Genomic DNA, 22,655 nt, shown 5'->3' on the forward strand with positions numbered 1-22,655 from the left:
GAGAGAAATGAATCTAAATAACAACAACAACAAAATCAATCTTGTAAGTGAGATTATCTCTTCACTCCTGCAAAGTGCTTTGCCGTCCAGTCCTTTACATTCATTGGTGGAGAAGTTCAGTGATTTAGAGCAGGTTCTACTATAGCTTTCACTTCCCACCTACTTTCTTTGCGTAGAAAGTTCCCCTCGTCCCAATAAATATACTTCCCCTTCCCACCTTTGTAACAAGAATCAAACTTAAATAATGCAAATGTTTCACCTGTGTTCACATAATTGTGCCCCTTTTTTCTCTAGATCACCCAAATTTGGGGAGCAGATTATCTCACCACATCATTTGGTTGCACACATATCCACTGTCCTAACAAAGCCAAATTAGAGAGGCGGGGTAGTGAGTGTGGCGGAGAGGACATGACAACTTAGTCCCAATGTCAATGATCAAGTATTCTCCTTTAAAATAGGAAATATACAATGGCATGTGACAAAAAGAAAAGTTTGAAGGATAGACCACTGTTCCAGAAATATAACCATGATAATGGCAAGCAATCACTTACAGTGCCTGCTTGGCTTTCTCATTACTGCACCAAAGGCAGGAGCCCTCAATATCTCAATTGCTTTCCCAAAATTTGTCTTTGGCATTATTAACACAGACAGCCGAGCAGGGTATCAGACTAAGAAAGAAATCCTGGGCTGCAGACTTTAATTACAGGTTACTTCAGCTGAACGCTGTCTTAAAGTTCCAATAAAGTGGTTCTAAAATGATACAGATGATGGCTGAAAAATTCCAGGTGAGAGAGAAGATCTTTTTAAATCCAGGGATAAAGGGAGATGCCTAAATGTGAGGGACAAAAGGGTCCAGGGAATACCAAGAGCCCTTCTTAGTTCTCTTCTATTTACCGTTCTTTTTACCAGTTGGCTGGGACTGGGACACACAAATTCAAGTAAGGAGAGAAACTTTTTCTCACCAACCAGATGACTCAGAGGCATTTGCAGGGCAGGTGAGAGAGGACAAACAGAATGAACTGACTGAATACAACTTCATCTTTTAGAAGCCCTGGGGAAACTCTGCTATCAAGTTCATTCATTCACTAAACATTTTCTGGGAGCAATCTTGCATGACAGGATACAAAAATGGATAAAGAAGAACGAAGACGAGCTCCAGTCTCAAGAAGATAACGGAAGCTTAAGACGATATGCAACAAAATGCAGAGTAGAATGTGGAAGTCCAGCAGAGGGAGAAATGGGGGAAGTCTATCTATTAGTCAGGATCTTGGCAGGAAATGGATGGCATCCTGGCACCCTCACACCAGGTCATGGAGGGGAGTTTAACAGAGGCTCAATTCGCAGAGTACTTACTAGTGGGGTTAAGGGAAGCCAGCAAGACATGCTGATGCACCCCAAGTCTAAGGACAGTGATGAGCCGTTACCTCCCTTTGTTACCAGAAATTCAGAGAGAAAAGATGGAGAAGGCCAAGAAATAGGAGCCGTGGTCCCCAATGGAAGGAGACAGCCAACCTGCAATGATCTCATAGGGAGAAAGCCGGGGGAATAAATACCCCAGCCTCTCTCTCCTCTTGTCTTCCCATCTCCTGCCGGTACCTCCCTCCCTAGGCTTAGCCCAACCAGAAGCCAGAGATGCAAGGAACCTCTTTGATGCAGCCCACAGAGCAGGCTTGAGGAGGCTGGAGAGGATCTGGAGGCACAGCTAGAAGACATCCAGCTCAGGAGGCTTCCTGGCCAAGAAGGAAATCGTATGTGGGTAAATAAGATGGGCATTCCCAGAAGGAGAACAGTACGAGCTAAGACCAAGACTCTCAAGAAGATGGAAAATACGGAGTAATTCAGTTCCCCTGCAATGTGGAGAAGAGAGGCCAGCATGAGACTAAGGCAGAGTAACAACTGGGGTCGTGGGACCTCAAGGCCAGGGTAAGTATCTGGGAGATGACTTTAGAGAAGATGGAGGGACTTCCCTGCTGGCGCAGTGGTTAAGAATCCGCCTGACGATGCAGGGTACAAGCGTTCGAGCCCTGGTCCAGGAAGATCCCTCATGCCGCAGAGCAACTAAGCCCGTGCGCCGCAACTACTGAGCCCACGTGCAGCAACTACTGAAGCCCACGCGTCCATGCTCCACAACAAGAGAAGCCACCGCAATGAGATGCCCACGCACCACAACAAAGAGTAGCCCCAGCTCGCCGCAGCTAGAGAAAGCCTGCGCACAGCAACGAAGACCCAATGCAGCCAAAAATAAATAAAATGTATTAAAAGACAATTTAAAAAGCCATCAGGGAAGGTTACTGTTCTCTCCGGCCTGGATCTCATGTGTGGTGACTCTACAAACTTCCACTTTCTGGGTTCAGTTCACACCACTAAAAAAAGGGGGGGGGTCCTGATGGGATCCCTGTCATGTGGTTCAGACACTAACAATTTTGGAATCTGAGCTCAAAGAACTGGTCAGACCTGGGTCTCGACTTGTAAGAAACCGTGGCACCCCTTGACCACCAACAATCTTCTTTCAATGGGGTTTTTCTGTTGCTGATGTTGGAGAGAACATTTACCCAGAATGAGCAGACCATCTTCTGTGGGTGTTCTTTGGTCAGGGGTTTCTGCTGCCTGAAGTCCTGGGAACCTGCCAGCTTCCAAACTCCACAAATGACTTCACTGTCACTTCAGGAAGCCCTGGGGAGTCCAGACTAGGGTCCCAGACTGTTGTCCACTTGGCTCCCCTCACTACACCCTCCCCGCCGTCCACTCTCTGCTATCCTGGTCCTGTGGTCCCTGCTGTCGGCCTCCCCCCACCGGGTGAGCACCTCCTGTTCCCGTCCTCCCAGCAGGCTCTCACGAGGCCTCTTTCAGCATATTCTAAGACAACAGTTACCCTCCCGCTCACAGGCCTAGGACTTCTCCCTCGGGTGGAGTGCGGAGGACCTGAAGGAGAAGCACTTTCTTAAACCAGCCCCATCGCAGGAAGCGCCAGCTGTGACTACTTCCGCGAAATTAAGCCATGCGGGCCCTTACTTGAGATGCAGTGTTTGTCCCAGCCAGTAATACTTTAGGGAGGGGAAATGTCTCTAAACCAATCTCCCCCTTCTGATCCATGTCCTCCTTCAGTGTCTTCTATTGCTGCCTTCTGGGAGAGCAGATCCAGGATTAGTGTTTACTTATAAACCAGAGTTAGGCAAAAGTATAATTGCTATCACTGACTGATAGGCTACTACAGAGGTATTTTACAGACAGCCTCTCACAGAGAACTTGTAAGAAAGGCACTGTCGGCCCTTTTTACAGATGAATAAACTAAGCCTCGGACTTGCCTACAGCCAGACAACTAGTAAGTGGCCGAGCCAGGAGTCAATCTCCAGGTGCATCTGACCCCAGAGTTCACCCTAGTTGTGCATGAGAATTACCTGTGAAGCATTTAGAAAGTGCAGAGTCCCAGGTCCCACCCACCCCTACTGAATCAGAGTGTCTCAGTGGGGCCCAGGAAACTGGATTTTTAAAAAAAAAAAAAAAAACAGAAACGTTCCCCAGGTAAAGCAGATGTCACCAGCCTGAGGACCGCTCCTCATTAGGCCACACTGCCTTTCTAGAAAATTATCTGGCCCTGAGTAGGCAACAATAAACAGCAGTCATCCTCTCCTCCTCCTCAACTGTACATCTTCAGCTTAATTACTCGGGGGAGACGGGAGCTGGAAGCAGGGCAGAGTGGGAACAGGAAGTACATGAGGGCCTCTTTTACAGACTTACGTGCCTGTCCCTCAGGGAAAGGCGGCGTGTCACTCCCGGGGGACCCCCGACTGCTGAGGCCTCCCAGATCGGAATGACCAAGTGTGGAGGAAGGGAAAGAGAAACAAAGCAGAACTGAGGGTGACACAGGCGTCAGGTGTGTGTGTGTGTGACTTCCTCCCCTGGTTCCTGTGACATCCCGGTGAGGGAGCTGATCCACTAACTGCTGAAGACGGCTGTTCCCACGTCCCCATCAGGGTTCTTACTGACACACTCTCCAGTCTCTCTGCTCCTCCGCTCAGGAAAAATTGCCAATAATTGCAATTCAAGAGGCAGCCTGGTTTGGCCACTAGAGGTTAAGAAGCAAATGCATCAACATGCTCGCTTTCCAGGAAAGCTTCATCTCACCTCCTTCCTCGGTTTCCTTCTCTGGGAACCAACCCACTAACTAGCTGGCTGAGTACAAGCGTCTGGCCGCTGGGCAGAGGTCAGCCTGCTAATACGGCTGAGGTCAGAAGTCGGGCCTCAAAGAAGTTCAGTTCCCTCAGCTTGGTTCTAAGGTCACAGACAGGCCCCCCAATCCTACCACTTGGTCATAAAAGGAAGTGGCCAGAGTAGAGACGGATCAAAACAAATCCATCACCACTGGGGAAAACAGCCAATCAGGGGAATTGTGACAGAGGGTGATTCAGTAGCATCTTTGATTTGAAAGACACCACATCAGAAATGACCTCGCGGCACCTAATCCGTTCCAGAAAGGGACTTTCTTCTCCGGGAGGCAAGGTGGGAGATCAAAGCATTTCTTGCTAATCATCATTTAGCATTAATTCCTTAAGTAACCTGAGCCAGACCCAGTACGATCCGGACTTTGCATCCTGACAGCCTCAATGAGCACCCTTGATCTTTCAACCCAACCTGCATCAAATTGGGAGGAAGCCCACTGCAAGCCTGGGAATCAAGAGACCCCGGGCGGCCCAGGCAGTCAGTCGTTTACTTACTTCTTCCCTTCCTGTTAACTTTTTAACCCCACCAGCCAGGAAATGCATAAATACAGCAGCCAGCCTCCCCTCCCCCTGCCTTCCACCACATTTCATTGAGCTCCTCGGGCGCAGGGACGAACACCTTAGATTCACAAGCTGTGTGGACCCAGGCTTACCAGCCTTCCTCTCTGAATCCCTAGTTTTCAGCTGCATCATGAAGACAATCCTAACCCCCTGCCAGCCTCGATGTAAGAATTAAATAAAATCTAAAAACTGCTGCATAGGGGCTTCCCTGGTGGCGCAGTGGTTGAGAGTCCGCCTGCCGATGCAGGAGACACGGGTTCGTGCCCCGGTCCGGGAAGATCCCACATGCCGCGGAGCAACTAAGCCCGTGAGCCATGGCCGCTGAGCCTGCGCGTCCGGAGCCTGTGCTCCGCAACGGGAGAGGCCACAACAGTGAGAGGCCCGCATACCGCAAAAAAAAAAACCAAACAAACAAACAAAAAAACTGCTGCATACATTTAGAAGGAATATCCAGGGGGGTTTTGGTTACACTGGCAATAATTTATTTCTAGAGCTGAGTCGGGGCAGGGGGGGAGTCATGGTATTCATTATTATGTTATTTATTCCTTTTTGTATAATTTATAATACATGTTATGGGCTTAAACTGTGTCCTCCCCAAATCCATATGTTGAAGTCTGAACCCCCAGCACCTCAGAATGTGACTGTACTTGGAGATAGGTCTTTAATGAGGTAACTAAGTTAAAATGGGGTCATTAGGGTGAGCCCGAATTCAGTATGACTGGTGTCCTTATAAGAAGAGGAGATTAGGACACACACAAAGGGAAGACCCAGTGAAGACACAGAGACAACAGCCATCTACAAGCCAAGGAGAGAGTCCTCAGAAGAAATACATCCTGCCAGGCTTCCCAGGTGGCGCAGTGGTTAAGAATCTGCCTGCCAGCCAGCTCAGGGGACATGGGTTTGAGCCCTGGTCCGGGAAGATCCCACAGGCCGCAGAGCAACGAAGCCCGTGCGCCACAACTACAGAGCCTGAGCTCTAGAGCCCGCGAGCCACAACTACTAAGCCCACGTGCCACAACTACTGAAGCCCGTGTGCCTAGAGCCCGTGCTCCACAACAAGAGGAGCCACCACAGTGAGAAGCCTGCACACCGCAACGAAGAGTAGCCCCCGCTCGCCGCAACTAGAGAAAGCCCGTGCACAGCAACAAAGACCCAACACAGCCATAAATAAATAAATAAATTAAAAAAAAAAAAAAAAAAGACTCTTCAGCTCTATTTTTTTTAAAAAAAAAGAAAGAAAGAAATACATCCTGCCAACTAACACCGTGATCTCAGACTTCTGGCCTCCAGACCTGTGAGAAAATTTTCTGTCATTTAAGCCACTCAGCCTGAGGTACTTTGTCACAGCGGCCCTTGCAAACTCATACAATAAACTTCAAATAATTTATAGAAAACTAAATTAAAAAGAAAACGATTGTGCTTGCTTGCATGGCTCTAATCAAAAAGACGGATAATAGGTGTTGGCAAAGATGCGGAGAAATCTGGAACTCTTATAATTGCTGGGAGGAATAGAAAATGCTGCAAGCACTTTGAGAAACAGGCAGTTCCTCAAAAATTTCAACGTAGAGTTACCATCTGACTAGTCAATTCTATGCCTAGGTTTCTACCCAAGAGAAACGAAAACACATGTTCACATAAAAACCTATACATGAATGTTCATAGCATCATCAATCACAATAGCCAAAAGGTAGAAACAGCCCAAATGCCCATTGACAGAGGAATGATTAAACAGATTGTGGTCCATCCATACAGTGGAATATTATTCAACCCTATAAAGGCATGAAATACTGACAGATGTATAACTTGGATGAACCCTGAAAACGATCTTCTAAGTGAAAGAAGTCAGTCACAAAAGGCCACATACTGTACAATTCTATTTATATGAAATGTCCAGAATAGGCAAATCCATGGAGACAAAGTTTCCAGCAGCTCGGGGAGGGGCGGCTTGGTGGAGTGGGAACTGACCGCTGATGGGGCTTCTTTTAAGGGGCTATGAAAATGTTCCAAAATTAGACTGTGGTGTTGGCTGCACAACTCCAAATATTTTCAACATACTAAAAACATTTCATTGTACACTTTAAGTGGGAGAACGGTAAGGTATGTGAGTTCTATTTGTTTCATTGTAAGGTGTTTAAAAAAAAAAGCCTGGCACCCCACAATCACTGTTAAACGTCAAAGGCTCTTACTTCTCCCTCCCACCCACTCTTCCCCAACCAGCCTAAGGGCTCCAATTTCTCCCACCACTGTTGATACCAACCACACCCAACTTACGTACAGACCAGCGCTTATAAACCAGTCCTCCAAGGGAATCTTAAATAAAGGCTACTCCCGCCAGAAGCCAGCTTCCTGTTTCCAGGCCTTGGGAGGAGAAGGGGCAGAGCTTTCTTTGTTTAAAAAAAAAATGCCTAGAAGCCCCTGAGGAGTGGGTTAAGGGTCTCCAGACAGGACACATTTGTGGTCCTGAAGTGATTTCCCCCGGAGGCTCGTCTGGGCCCCTCCATTAATTCTGAGATTACAGTGAGTAGTGGCAAGTGTGTTTCTTTAAAAGCCCATGCTCTCAGATATAGAGAACAAACGTACGGACACCAAGGCGGGAAAGTGGCGGGGGGAAGGGTGGGGGAATGAACTGGGACACTGGGATTGACATGTATACACTAATATGTATGAAATGGATAACTAAGAAGAACCTGCTGTATAAAAAAATAAATAAAATTCAGAAATTTAAAAAAAAAAAAAAAGCCAAGCCCATGCCCTCTACAAACCCTAATCCGTCCTATGGAGCAATTCCTCAGCTAAGAGGGAAGCAGGCGGCAGCAAGGCAAAGCCTCGGTTTCCTCTGCAGGTTCAAAGCAGCCGTGGGACCTGGCTGGGCTATTTCAAGTTGCTATGTCTGCAAGCACGGTTTGTGGTCTGATAAATGACATTTATATTTATGGCCCATGTAGGGGAAAGTCAACTTTAAAACCCCACTCACATCCACAGACTGGGGAGGTAAAGGCAGATGTGCAGGCAACTCCTTTTCATTCCTATGGCCGCCTCAGTTCCCACGAAGCTTCAAAGAGAATTAGAATTCGATACCCACAAGTACCTTTCCCATTAACAATCCCACATTTGGGAATATACCCTAACGGGAGTTCCCTGGCGGACCAGTGATTAGGACTTGGTGCTGTCACTGCTGTGGCCCCGGGTTCAATCCCTTGTCAGAGAACTAAGATCCCACAAGCCGCACAGCGTGGCCAAGAAAAAGAAAAGAAACACTATACCCTAAGAAGATAACCAAACAAAAAGTGAAATGAATAACCCAGAACAGCACTGTCCAATAGAAATATAATGTGAGCCACTATGTACTTTAAAATTTTTTTGAAGCCACATTTTACAAGGTAAAAAGAAACAGGTGAACTGAATACTAATAATCCATTTTGTTTAATACATCCAAAATTTTATCATTTCAACTAGGGTTGCCAGATTTAACAAATAATACAGTATGCCCCATTACATTTCACATAAAGAACAAAAACTCTTTTAGCATAAGTATATCTCATGCACTATATGGGATATACTTATAGTAAAAAATGTATCTGCTGTTTATCTGAAATTCAAATTAATTAATTAATTTATTTATTATTTATTTATTTTATGCCTGTGTTGGATCTTTGTGGCTGCGCGGGGGCTTTCTCTAGTTGCAGCAAGTGGGGGCTACTCTTCGTTGCAGTGCGCAGACTTCTCACTGTCACGGCTTCTCTTGTTGCGGAGCACGGGCTCTAGGCGAACGGGCTTCAGTAGTTGTGGCACGCAGGTTCAGTAGTTGTGGCTCGCGGGCTCTAGAGCACAGGCCCAGTAGTTGTGGTGCACGGGCTTAGTTGCTCTGCAGCATGTGGGATCTTCCCAGACCAGGGCTCAAACCTGTGTCGCCTGCATTGGCAGGTGTATTCTTAACCCCTGTGCTACCAGGGAAGCCCTGAAATTCAAATTTAAATGGGCTTCCTTTTCAAAATCTGGCAACCCTAATTTCAACAGGCAATCAATATAAAAAATAAATTAGGGCTTCCCTGGTGGCGCAGTGGTTGAGAGTCCGCCTGCCGATGCAGGGGACACGGGTTCGTGCCCCGGTCCGGGAAGATCCCACATGCCGCAGAGCGGCTAGGCCTGTGAGCCATGGCCGCTAAGCCTGCGTGTCCGGAGCCTGTGCTCTGCAACGGGAGAGGCCACAACAGTGAGAGGCCCGCATACCACAGAACAAAACAAAACAAAGCAAAAACAAATAAACAAAAAATAATAATAAAATAAGTTAAATTGGTATTGTATACTGTTCTTTTTTGTACTAAGTCTTTGAAATTTATTGTGTATATTATACTGACAGCACCTCTCAATTTGGGCTTGCCTTATTTCAAGTGTCCAATAGCCACATATGACTAGTAGCTACCCTTTTAGACAGTAGAGATCTAGAAAGTTCCTCTCAGTGTTTTTTATAACAGTAAAAAAAAATCAGAAATTAGCACAATACCCATCAACAGGAAGGCTGCTTAGGTTACAAAAGACATTTAGAGCACTTATCATGAATCAGCCCTTGTCCTACAGACTCTGCATGCATTATCTTGTTTAGTCCTCACAATGACCATTTGAAGTAGGTACTGGTATAACCCCTTTTTACAAATGAGGAAAGTAAGGTTCTGGGAGCTCATATAACTTGCTCAAGAAAGCGGGGCAGCCGAGGTAGGGCACTGGTTGAAAGTTTGGTCTCTGCTGTCAGACTGATCTTTGCATCCTCGGCTCTGCCAAGTAACCTAACAAGTAACTTCGTCTTTTTAAGCCTCAGTTTTCTCATCTGTAAAACAAATCACAAGTGTCTATCCCACAGGATTTCTGGAGTCTAAATAAGACAGGGGATGCAGAGGACGAGGCAAGGCAACCTGCCCCTGCTAAGTTCTCAGTGACGTCACTACTATTCTTCCCAGCATCTTTGTCCTTTCCTGTTTGATCAAATTTTTCATGGCAAGCACCAACCTTTTTTTTTTTTTTTTCTGGCCACACTGCAAGGCAAGGGGGACCTTAGTTCCCCTACCAGGGATCAAACCTGTGCCCCCTGCAGTGGAAGCGCAGAGTCCTAACCACTGGACCGCCAGGGAGTTCCCCAGCATCAACCCATTTAGAAAGAGAAAAAAACTACTTTCAAAAGAGGAGAAAACAGCCCACAAAGCAGCTAGAGGTCAAGGGAAGGAAGGAAATATAGAAGAAAGGAGAGAGGGGAGGAAAGGAAGAAAGGTGAGGTATCACTTCCCCAGTTTTCTGAGTCACCACCAGGGGGCAGTGCCTGCAGTTTCCACAGCTAGGGAAAATGATCCCTTAAAAAAAAAAAAGTTGCAATGAACAACTCACCAACACCGTTCCTCTTAACTGGGGTGCCCTCTCCCAGGAATTCCCCCTGAAAGGCTGCCAACATTCATCTTACAGGAGATGTGAAAAAGCAGTGGATTTATGGTCTCCCAGCTGTGGGCGATCTGTGTCTTACCTTTGGAGTCTTCTTTGGCCAAGTGACAACAGGGACCCCAGTGATGGCCAGACTGGGGTCGTCATCCGCGTGCTCCTTCAGGACATTCTGTGGTGAAACAAAGCAGCCATATTAGCCCAGGGTAGAGGGGATGTCTCTGCAGGGGGCTGGAGGCTGCACCTTACCCAGCAGAAGTCTCTGCAGAGTCACTGCCTGTGCCCCCAACCCCACCAATACCCACACACTCAATAGAAACCAAGCAGCCAGGCTTCCCCAGGATCCACAAAACACAGAACATCCCCTTCTCCAAAAAAATTTTTAAGAGCAAATCACCTACCTCCCTACGACTTGCATGAATGTATCACTCACTGATCATACTTTTGACACCAAACGTTTGTCCAGAGCTCCAGGGACTCTCATGGACCCAACCTCATTTAATCCTTACCAAGTCCCCTGGGAGGGGGCTGGGCAGTGACCCAACTGATCCTCTAACGTACACAATTCAGCTGCGTGCTCAGAGAAACAAAAGCAACCACGAGGTCTCACCCATGAGCCTTGCCTCTGGTCTTCCATCAGTCAGCAAGCCATGTATATTCTCATCCTGGTGTGTAAGGACATGTCATTGTTTTTTTGCATCAAGGGCCCTAAACACAAGTAGATACTCAATCTGGTCTGACCGAGCTTGGAGTCTGCTAGCCATGCACTGGCAGAAAAATGGGCTGTGATGGACATACTGACAGACTGTGTGAGGGTCTCCGTGTTCACTCCTTTGTGGGTGGTTTCAAGGTTTTTCAGGGTAATCCTGACTATAACAGATTTTGGCCTTGTGTGCTGCTAACTTTAGAATCTCATTAAGGTGTAAGATGTCACTCTCCACTGAATCATCCCTAACTGATGGGTGAGGCAACCAAGGCTCAGAAATGCTCAAAGGACTTGGATGTCACCCCAGACAAGGAGGACAGAGTCCCTGAACCCTGCTCTCTGGCACCAGACTACCTGCCCCATGACCATGTCACACGTGGGTTTTTTGGCTGCCTCCACAGCATGCCATAAAAAAGTGTTTAGGGATGGACACAGATGTGTTACTGGCCTACCTCGACCCATTAATTTTTGGATTGTACAAGACATTCCTGCAGAGACATTTAAGAACAGAGTAAGTTGCACAGTAGCACTTAACAGGAAGAGCAGAGAGCTCAGAAGACAAATGTAGGTGAAGATGATTTTAACTCACTTTCCTAAATCTTCACCAGAAAGAATCTAACTCACTTCTAACTTATCTATTTATTTTCCTACTTTTATGATCACCATTTGGTTGCCCGATTTTTCAAAATGTTGGGACTTCCCCGGCGGTCCAGTGGTAAAGACTCCGCGCTTCCACTGCAGGTGGCACGGGCTCGATCCCTGGTCAGGGAACTAAGATCCCACAAGCTGTGCAGCAGCAAAAATAAATAAATAAGTAAAAATAAAAAGTAAAAAAAAAAAATTAATAAAATTTTAATGTGCCTATTACCCTCAAACCCACCTGCACAACCCCTTTCTCTCCCCACAGAAGGGGGCCAACAACCACTGTGGTGAAGGGTTTGGCCTCTGGGGGTGCCTGGGTTCAATTCTCAGCACATACAACCTTCTCCAAGTCCCAGAGTCAATGTCAGCGATTTATAAATGCTGTCTATAAAATATCTTGGTTCACTGCTATATCCCCAGCCTCTCACAATGACTAACCTACAGTAAGTCTCCAGTAAAAAACTTAAATAAATAAATAAAGCCACAAATCCCCAAAGAGGAACTCTCTACAAAATGCCTAAGCCGTACACCTTAAATCTGTCAAGGGAGACAAAAACAAGCAAACGCTGAGAAACTATCGCAGACAAAAGGAGAAAGGACATTAGGTAAAAATTGAGGAAATGTGAATAAATGATAGCCTTTAATTAACAATAATGTATCAGAATTGGTTCATTAGATGTAACAAATGCAGGGCCTTCCCTGATGGCGCAGTGGTTAAGAATCCACCTGCCCACGGAGGGGACACGGGTTCGAGCCCTGGTCTGGGAAGATCTCACATGCCGCGGAGCAACTAAGCCCATGCGCCACAACCACTGAGCCTGTGCTCTAGAGCCCGCGAGCCACAACTACTGAGCCCACGTGCCAAAACTACTGAAGCTTGAGCTCTAGAGCCCGTGTTCCGCAGTAAGAGAAGCCACCGCAGTGAGAAGCCCGTGCACCACAACGAAGAGTAGCCCCCGCTCACCACAACTAGAGAAAGCCTGCGTGCAGAGCAACGAAGACCCAATGCAGCAAAAAATAAATAAATAAATATATATATATATATATAAAGTAATAAATGCACGCTATTAACGTAGGATGTTAATAACAGGGGAAACTGAGTGTGAGGGTTATGTGGAAACTGTACTATCTGCAGAATTTTTCTGAAAATATCAAACTGTTTTAAAACATAATTTTTTTTTTTTTTTTTTTGCTGTATGTGGGCCTCTCACTGTTGTGGCCTCTCCCGTCGCGGAGCACAGGCTCCAGACGCGCAGGCTCAGCAGCCACGGCTCACGGGCCCAGCCGCTCCGCGGCACGCGGGATCCTCCCGGACCGGGGCACGAACCCGCGTCCCCTGCATCGGCAGGCGGACTCTCGACCACTGCGCCACCAGGGAAGCCCTTTACTACCATTCTTAGGAACATCTGTTGAGTGCTTGCTCTAGACATTAAAATAATCCTATCTGTGGGGTAGGGCTGATTCTCTCCATTTCACAAAAGCAGAAACTAAAATTCAGAGAGGTTCAGTGATATAGTTCAAGATCACACAGCTGAGAGGTGGGTGAAAACTGGCATTGACCTGGTCCATCTGACAACAAACTGAATGAGTAACACTGGGTGATAAAGCCTCAGGAAACCATGCTAGCAACGTCTCGAACTGATTCCTACCCCATTATTAAAAAGACACCAAAGAGACTTCCCAGGTGGTCCAGTGGTAAAGAACCCGCCTTCCTTGGGCTTTCCTGGTGGCGCAGTGGTTAAGAATCCGTCTGCCAGTGCTGGGGACACGGTCCGAGCCCTGGTCCAGGAAGGTCCCACATGCCGCGGATCAGCTAAGCCCACAGGCCACAACTACAGGGCCTGTGCTCTAAAGCCCACGTGCCACAACTACTGAGCCCGTGTGCCACAAGTACTGAAGCCCGAGTGCCTAGAGCCTGTGCTCTGCAACAAAAGAAGCCACTGCAATGAGAAGCCCACGCACCGCAACAAAGAAGAGCCCCTGCTCGCCTCAACTAGAGAAAGCCCCCACTCACAGTGAAGACCCAACACAACCAAAAATAAATAAATAAAATAAATTTTAAAAAAGAAAAAGAATCCGCCTTCTAGCACAGGGGACGCAGGTTCGATCCCTGGTCAGGGAGCTAAGATCCCACATATCGCGGGGTGACTAAGCCCGCGTGCCTCAACTAGACAGCTTGCGTGCCCAACTACAGAGCCCATGTGCTCTGGGACCCGCGTGCTGCAACGAAGAGCCCGCGCCACAACAAAGAGCCCACGTGCCGAAACTAAGACCTGATGCAGCCAAAAATAATAAACAAATAAATAATTTTTTTTAAAAAAAAGATACCCAAGAGACAATCTGGGCTCATATTTACCATTTGACTCACAAATACAGAAGTGAATCATCCCCACCTATTCCTTGCAAAACAGACAGAAGGACTAACTAACACCATTCAGCCACTAACACCTTTATAAAGCCTTTCTGAAACATTCACCCCCATCACAGAAGAGGCTCGTGTGACCAAAGTGGGCCTGCACAGGAATGAAATTTTGTTGACATTTCATGGTTCTTAATAACCCATATGAATTTCACACCCCCCTCCACAATACATCAGGGTTTGTTTTCTCCTAAAAATAAGGTTTCCTCCCCGCCCCCACACCAATCATTAAGAAAAAAGCTTTTCAGGAAGATGCTCCATGTTTAGCCAAAGCTATATACATATATCTTACCCTATGGTTGGGGGGCAGAGGACTTCCACAGGATTTTCTGCCCCCTTATCCCAATCTCAAACTATGCTGGGGAGTGACAAACTCAAATGCCTCCAGGAACCAAGCAGGGAAAGTTAAAAATATAAATGGACTCTTAGAGCGATAGACAGTAACGCAGCGTATGGCAAACTAGAGACCACATGCCCAGCTTCAAGATGTCAAATGCTTCTCAATTTCAACTTATTAAACTCCTATGGAAATGAACCCTACCAGATCTCTGGTTTTTCAGAAGAAATCAAAGATCCAGAGTTTTATTTAAAATCTCTCCAATTTCAGGACTTCCCTGGCGGTCCAGTGGTTAAGACTTCACCTTCCAATGCAGGGGGTGTGAGTTCGATCCCTGGTCAGGGAGCTAAGATCCCACATGCCACGCAGCCAAAACACCAAAACATTAAAAAAAAAAAAAAAAAGAAGCAATATTGTAACAAATTCAATAAAGACTTTAAAAACGGTCCACATCAAAAAAATAAATAAATAAATCTTAAAAATAAAGGAAAACAAAATCTCTCCAATTTCAAATGTTGGCAACTGACTGAAAATTTCAAAAAAACACTGTGAGCCAAATATATCTGTGGGCTGGCCTGGGCCATGGGTGACCAGTTTACAAACACTGCTCTGCATGTGACTGAAAATAATGCCCACTTGCCTTGGTTTGCTTTGAGTTTCCTTCTGAAGTATCTCAAGATTTCCTGTCGTTTCAGTATCAGAGCTGGTGTCAGTAACTCACAAGCATTGAAGTAAGCCCTCTTTAGAGGAATGGCTGGTTAAAAAAACTATTACTGAAGGCATAAGTATTATTAATAATTAATACATAATTATAAATAATAATTAAAATTAATAGAGACCTTGCCAAGTATCCTTGCGTCTCGGAGCTCATACACACACTTCCTGAAGGAAGCAGAGCTCCTCTCCGTGTGTGGCTGTCAGTGGCCACCAGGGGGCACTCTGGCCTCTGTCCCACAGGGAAGTATTGTTCGTCTGTATGTGACAGGCTGCAGGAAGAGGAGATTATTCTAATTGGAGATTTTCTCTCTGAGAAATAAATTGTGCAGAAGGGAGGGAATCTTGTCACTGTCTTCCCTGGGCTCTGCTAGCATTTATACACTCCCTGGGGCTCTTGGAAGCAGAGACTAGGAAGCATGGGTGCCTGTAACAGCCCAGCACTCTTCGGGTTATACCATACAACCCTTCTGAGTAGGAAAGAATAGGGCAGGCTTTCTATAAGAGAAAGACTGGGGCCACCAGGCCCTTTCTGATGCAAACTGCCCTGCTTTTGACTTAACAAGAAAACCACAGACAATGGATGTGCTGGGCCTCTGCTTCACCTTATGCCAACTGCTCTCAAAGAGCTTTATTAGTTAACATTGGATTCAGGCCCCACTGCTCCCCAAAATGGGGCATTAATAATTAGAAACTCCATCTATAACTGTGACTAAAAATACCAACACTGTGACAATAAAGCAGAAGCAGGCATCAGGAAAGAATCACCAACCACAGGCCAGTAGAGGGAGAGTAACAAGGCATGGAGCAGCTCCGGCTGCTGTTGTAGGAAACCCAGAAGTCTCAGGGGTTCCCTCCTGGCCATAGGTAAGGACCCCTGCAACCAGGCATCAATGTACCTTAGGTCTCCCAAGATCCCTGCCTCCACTCCAGCCCAACCATCTTGTGCCTGCCTGTTAAAAACCCATCTGTACTGGGTTGAACTGTGTCTCACAAGAAGCTATGTTCAGGGAATTCCCTGGCGGTCCAGTGGTTAGGACTCCGTGCTTTCACGCGGGTTCAATCCCTGGTCGGGGAACTAAGAACCCACAAGCCTCACGGTGCGGCCAAGAAAAAAAAAAAGATTAAAAAAAAAAAAAGCTATGTTCAAGTCCTAATCTCTGGTACCTGTGAATGTGACCTTACTCGGGGAGGGCAGCAGGGGGAAAGGCTTTGCAGATATAATTAGTTAAGAATCTCGAGATGAAATAATCCTGGATTTAGGGTGGACCCTAAATCCAACGACTGGTGTCTTTATAAGAGAACGGAGAGGGAGATTCAAACAGACATAAGGATAAAGGCCATGGGAAGACAGAGGCAGAGACTGGAGTGACACAGCCACAAGCTAAGGAACACCAGGAACCAGCAACAGCTGGAAGAGCAAGGAAGGATACTCCCCAGAACCTTCCAAGGGAGGACAGCCCTGCTCACACCTTGACTTCTGACTTCTGGCCTCTGGAACTGCTAGAGAATAAATTTCTGTTGTTTCAATCCACCAAGTTTGTGGTCATTTGTTATGGCAGTCACAGGAAACTAACAGACCACACTTGCCATAGTGCAACATGATTAAAAGCTTATTAGCGGGATTTCCCTGGTGGGCCAGTGGGTAAGACTCCCCACTCCCAATGCAGTGTGGGTTCGACGCGGGCCTGGGTTCGATCCCTGGTCAGGGAACTAGATCTCGCACACATGCTGCAACTAAAGATCCCGCATGCCGCAACTAAGACCCGGTGCAGTCAAAGGAAATAATAAAATAAATAAATATTTTTTTTAAAAAAAAGCTTATTAGCTACATGATTTGGGCGAGTCACCACATCTCTCTGAGTCTCAGTTTCCCATCTAAGAAATGGAATAATAAGAGTCCCCACCTTGCCAGCATCATGATACATGGAAGGTATTTGGCATGTGGAAAATGCTCAAGAAATGTTAGCCGATCCCTTTGGGCTTATGCCATATTTCCTGTTGGGATACACAGTCCCCATCCTGTTTGCAGAATTCATCCATTTAACAAGTTGTAAGCATAGGGAAAAAATTTTAAGTTTATTTAATTTTGAAGGGCAGTTTAAAAGCTGATTTAGCTGCATAACTAGTGGGGATAAATATGTGATTCAGGGACCCAGAAGTCAGTTTTAGGCTAAAAGGGACCCCAAGTAGCATGGATCAACCCACCCATTTTTTCCAGTCTAGGGTTTTTGCACAGGTGTCTGGAACTCAGATCTCTGGCCCCTCACTGCTCTCCTTCATTCTCCTGAGGTGGTACCAGCAGCAGACTCAGAATAACACGTAGCTTGTTTGGCTCCTTAGGTGACAGGATTCACCCCTGTATCAACCCTCTATCCACTCACAGCCCAGCAAAAATACCAAACACAGGGCTCAGTATTACGTGCAGCCCCCAGTAGAAGAGCCTTGGTGACTTCCGGAGGCCTGACACCCTGGCCAGGCTGAATCTGGTTGTTCCCTGTTTTCTAAGCTCTGGGTCACCCTCGGAGGTGAGAGAGCCAGGCTGCAGCCCTCCCACTGGCTTCCCGCCTTTCGGCTCCTCTGAAGCAGGAGGGGTGTGAAGATTTTTTAAAAGCTGACAGTGCTGGAGGTCTGCGCTCCACGCCTCACTGTTTTGCAAAAGAGCAAGACCCAGAAAGGGCAACTTAGATAAGCAGGTGTGTTCTGGGGTCCAGACCTGATGACCCCAAGGGAGAAAAGCTGTACACACCTTCCTTTCACAGTCATGGGTTTCACAGACTCTCACACTTGACCCTAAATGGGCCTGTTCTCACTCCACGGTGTCTGAAATAATAATATCAGCTCTAGCTCACTGAGCACTTAAAGGCTCTGTGCTAAGGCTTCCTTTCTTTACCCATGTCACCTCACTAATTCAATGAGGCAGGATTCTTACCATCCCCATTTTACTGCATTCCCCCAGAGCGGTCAGCTGGTTAATGGATGGTACAGGAGAGGCAGCCTGGCTCCACAACCTTTGGTCTTAAAAGATAACACTTGTTTGGGCGATGTACTCTTAATTTAGCATTATTTTCTTTCCTATTTGGGTTTTGATGAAAGAACAATACAATTGATCTCCTTTTTAGTGGGTTTTGTTTTTTTTTAAGTAACATCTGAAAGCAGTGGCCCCTCACTGTCTCTTCCAGCCCCTTAATTCCATTCAGCCCCACAGTTCTATGTGGCTCATAATTCTGTGCAGTCCCATAATTCCATGCAGCCCCATAATTCCATGTAGACCCACAATCCTATGTGGCCCCAGAATTCTATGCAGTCCCATAATTCCATGCAGCCCCATAATTCCATGCAGACCCACAATTCCATGTGGCCTCACAATTCCATCAGTCCCATAATTCTGTGAGGCCCCATAATTCCATGCAATAAGAAAGGTGGCTGTCTATAGTGAGCTGCCATTTCCACCCCTAGCTGACACTCTGGCAGCCAGAAGCGCATGGAATGATAGGGAAGAGAGCCTGGCATTACATTAATTAACAAGGACAAAAAAAAAAAAAACAAGGACAGCTGCAGAATCACCTTGCAAATGCATATCTGACAAAGACCCTCCCACTTCCTATCTTGGTGGTCACTGCGCACTTAGGCCCAAGCCTTCACTAGGAATTACTTTGTCCACCGATTAATGATTGCCAATCCAAGAGAAAAAAGGGGAAAAAAACAATGCAATGAACTGAAGAGTGAGCCCCTCAAAATTCAAGTGCATCGGGCTTCCCTGGTGGCGCAGTGGTTGGGAGTCTGCCTGCCGCTGCGGGGGACGCGGGTTCGTGCCCCGGTCCGGGAAGATCCCGCATGCCGCAGAGCGGTTGGACCCGTGGGCCATGGCCGCTGGGCCTGCGTGTCCGGGGCCTGTGCTCCGCAACGGGAGAGGCCACAGCAGTGAGAGGCCTACGTAACGCAAAAAAAAAAAAAAAAAAAAAAAATTCAAGTGCATCTACAACCTTATTATGTGACCTTATTGGGAAATGGGTCATACTGGATTAGAATGGGCCCTAATCCACAGACATCATCCTTATGAGAAGACACACAGAAACACACAGAGAACACAGACTGCCAATGTAAAGACTGTGGCAGAGACTGGAGGGATGTAGCTACAAGGCAAGGAGCTCCAAGGATTGCCAGCAACCAAGAAAAACTGGAAGAGACAAGGAAGGAAAGATCCTCCCCCAGAGCCTTCAGAGTGAGCATGGCCTTGATTTCAGACTTCTGGCTTCCAGAACTGTGAGACAATAAACTTCTGTTGTTTTAAGCCAGTTTGTGGTACTTTGTTACGGCAGCTCTAGGAAACTAATAGAGACAGTAATCGTTAACCTAAAACAGGGATGGGGGAAGCTGAAAGGTGGTGAAAGAGCATGGGAAGGGTGGGGAGCTGGTCAAAGCCAGTCTGACTCGCCTTTGCTTGTTACCTAAGCATACCTAATTTTTCTCCAAGGACTTACTAGGAGAGCTAAGTGTTCATTACCTTATTGTCCCACAAAATAATTCAGTGACCTAGGTCCCTGTTATTATCCCCATTTTACAATGAGAATACTCAGATTTCAATCAGTTATACACTTAACAATGGCCAAGGAACCAACAGAATCTGATTCCTGAAAGGACAAAGCACATTTAGTCTAATATCTTAGATTTACATACAGGTAAACAGAAAGGTGGTGTGACTTGCCCAAGGCCACACAGCAAATAGCTAAGAACAGAAACTGAAATTGAATTCAAGCATCTCTTGTGTCCTGATTTCTTGTTTTTCCCATTCCGCACAAGCCAGTATCCTGCACCCTCCACAGAATAATTGTCTTAAAAGAAGGGAGTCACTTAAGGCACCTTAATGTCAAATCCCAGAGTTTCACAAAGATAGGGAAGGAAATGGCTTTCTTATCGATTTTTACAGGATGCTGGCATCTCTTTTCCTGTCAAACAGCAAAAAAGTAGATAGTCATTTTTTTGACTTGAATCTAAAGCAAGAGCCCCCCAATCCCAGTCAAGTTTTCAAGGTCCGACTGAGCTCACTTGGTCTTGCTTAAACCGTCGGGTCACTGAGGTGCTCTCATTAGCATGGCTACAAGGAAAAACTCAACTTTCAAAAGTCCTGCCCACAAAAAAAGAGTAAACTAGACCTATAGAAACAGACACCAAAAAGCAAGCTTTAAGGGACAAAAGCAAGTATGAACGAATTAAAAACAAATTTATATATGTTTGTATACATGGGAGTGAGGGGAAAGCTCCAGAAGTACATTCAGTAAGTGATTAACAAAGGTTATTTTCCAGGATGTGAGAATTGAGGAAGGGGACGTTTTCTATCCTCTAGCCTATAATGTTTATTTATTTTTTTTTACACTGATCATTTAACAATATTACACTTAAAACTCTTTTTTTTTCTTTCGGCCATGTCACGTAGCTTGCAGGATCTCAGTTCCCCAGCAGGGACTGAATGCAGGCCACAGCAGTGAAAGCCCTGAATCCTAACCACTGGATCACCAGGTAACTCCCTACACTTAAAACTCTTAAATAGATGAAATATCCAGAATCAGTAAATCTATAAAGACAGAAGGCAGACTGTGGGGGTGGGGGAAATGGAGACTGCTGATGGGTACAAGGTTCTGCCTCAGGTGATGAAAAAGTTCTGAACTAGATAGAGGTGGTGGTTGCACAGTATTGTGAATGTACTTAATACCACTAAACTGTACACTTTAAAATGGTTAAAATGGTAACTATTTCTTCCTTCAAGATTCTAAACTGGTGATCTGGTAATGATAATTAATTAACTAATGAACATGATAAATGTTGTATATAATTTACCACAATTAAAAAACATAGGGACGGGCTTCCCTGGTGGAGCAGTGGTTGAGAGCCCTCCTGCCAATGCAGGGGACACGGGTTCGTGCCCCGGTCCGGGAGGATCCCACATGCCGCGGAGCGGCTGGGCCCGTGAGCCATGGCCACTGGGCCTGCGTGTCCGGAGCCTGTGCTCCGCAACGGGAGAGGCCACAACAGTGAGAGGCCCGCGTACCACAAAAAAAAAAAAAAAAAAATAGGGACTTCCCTGGTGGTACAGTGGTTAAGAATCCGCCTGACAATGCAGGGACACAGGTTCGAGCCCTGGTCCGGGATCCCACAAGCCCGTGCGCCACGACTACTGAGCCCGCGTGCCCAGAGCCCACGCTCTGCAACAAAGAGAAGCCTCTACAACAAGAGGCCCGCGCACCACAACGAAGAGTAGCCTCCGCTCACCACAACTAGAGACAGCCCACACAGCAATGAAGACACAACGCAACCAAAAATAAATAAATAAATAAAAATTTAAAAACAAAAAGCAAACCATACATCAGACAAGAAAGGAAAAAAATGGGCTTTTGATAAAAGCTAAAACCTAGCCATCTGGAGACTGACTTACTTTGGGGACTGTCTCTAATCCCAGGGGCTCTGGTTACCATGAGCCACCATTAGCAGCAGTCTCTGAGGTCCCAGAGAAAGAGAGAGAAGGAAAGAAGACATCATCTTTTTGCAACACAAGCCAAAGATCATAACTGATCAACCATCAAGGGTGAACCACCACTGGTGAGAAACACTAATCACTCAATGGTAGTAGAGGCAGTGGGCATCAGCTAAGACTTCTGTCTTGGACCCACATTCCTGAGCTGACTTTTAGTTCTCAGCCAGTGTAAAAGAAACCCCAACATCTGAGAAGAGTGAACAAAGGGACCTAATAGGCGTGCAGCCAGGAAGAAGCTGTTCGCCTTCTGTGACAACACTCACTCACTCTAGAGGCCAGTCTTGGGTTCAAAATCTCCTCTGGGTCTCCAGGGACTGGGAGGGACTGGGGCTAATGGCCTGGCCAGAGAGCAAGGAAGTAGCTCTATCTACCTACTCTGGAAAAGACGAGTGGCCCACTTCCCCCATACACGCCACACAGCACTCAGAGATGCTAGCAGAGGCTCCAATTTTCCTGGGGCTCTAAGGAGACCTGTCCACCCAGCTTATAAGCTCTTTAGCCTGAAAAAGGCCCTCCTCAGACAAGGCTCAAAACCATAAATATCTCTGGGGACAGGTAAGTTCAATAAGCAAGCTAAATGGTTAGATTATACTAAAAAGAGATGTGTGAGCCAAATGGTAAGTAGACATTAGGGAGACGGTAGCGAGTGGTAGGGACTGGGGTGTATGAGATCACCTGCTACTCACTTCCTGCTGCCTGTAGCCTATCAGGAACATGAGCCAGGATAGCCAGTATGCTTTATATAACTTTCTTGACTTTTCTTTAATTTATTCTCCTGATTTTTTAAAGTTAGCAAGTAATTACAAAAATATGTTCAATACTATACAGGCCAAATGCAATGCCTAAGGCTGGCTTTGGCCCTGAGACTGCCAGTTTACAACTTTTGAACCAGGACCAAACAAATCTGTTGCTTGTTCTATAAAGGAAGTCCAAACAGTCACCTTATTACCTTCCCCCTAAATTCAGAGTCGCCTCTGAGAAGAGAGAAAATCACTTTCTCTATAGCAGCCAAAAAAGCAGTCTAGTGTGTGAGTGCATGGACTCCCCCATCGAGCCGATGTGTGTGGCCTTGGGCAAGTTACTTAACCTATCTGTACCTC

The 22,655-nt window shown here is 46.3% G+C and overlaps 1 protein-coding gene across 11 annotated transcripts in view; it reads right to left on the reverse strand.

Annotated features, from left to right (window-relative positions):
• Window positions 1-22,655, reverse strand: part of KDM2B (lysine demethylase 2B) — a 120,985-nt gene that overhangs the window by 40,097 nt on the left and 58,233 nt on the right. For all 11 annotated transcript variants that reach the window (XM_067015635.1, XM_067015633.1, XM_059039546.2 and 8 more), the window contains one exon: window positions 10,291-10,377. In XM_067015635.1, coding sequence (XP_066871736.1) covers window positions 10,291-10,377 — 87 coding nt within the window. The remainder of the gene's footprint in view (window positions 1-10,290; window positions 10,378-22,655) is intronic.

Source organism: Kogia breviceps, chromosome 15, assembly GCF_026419965.1.
Source record: "Kogia breviceps isolate mKogBre1 chromosome 15, mKogBre1 haplotype 1, whole genome shotgun sequence".
In the NCBI taxonomy this organism is placed as follows: Eukaryota; Metazoa; Chordata; class Mammalia; order Artiodactyla; family Physeteridae; genus Kogia; species Kogia breviceps.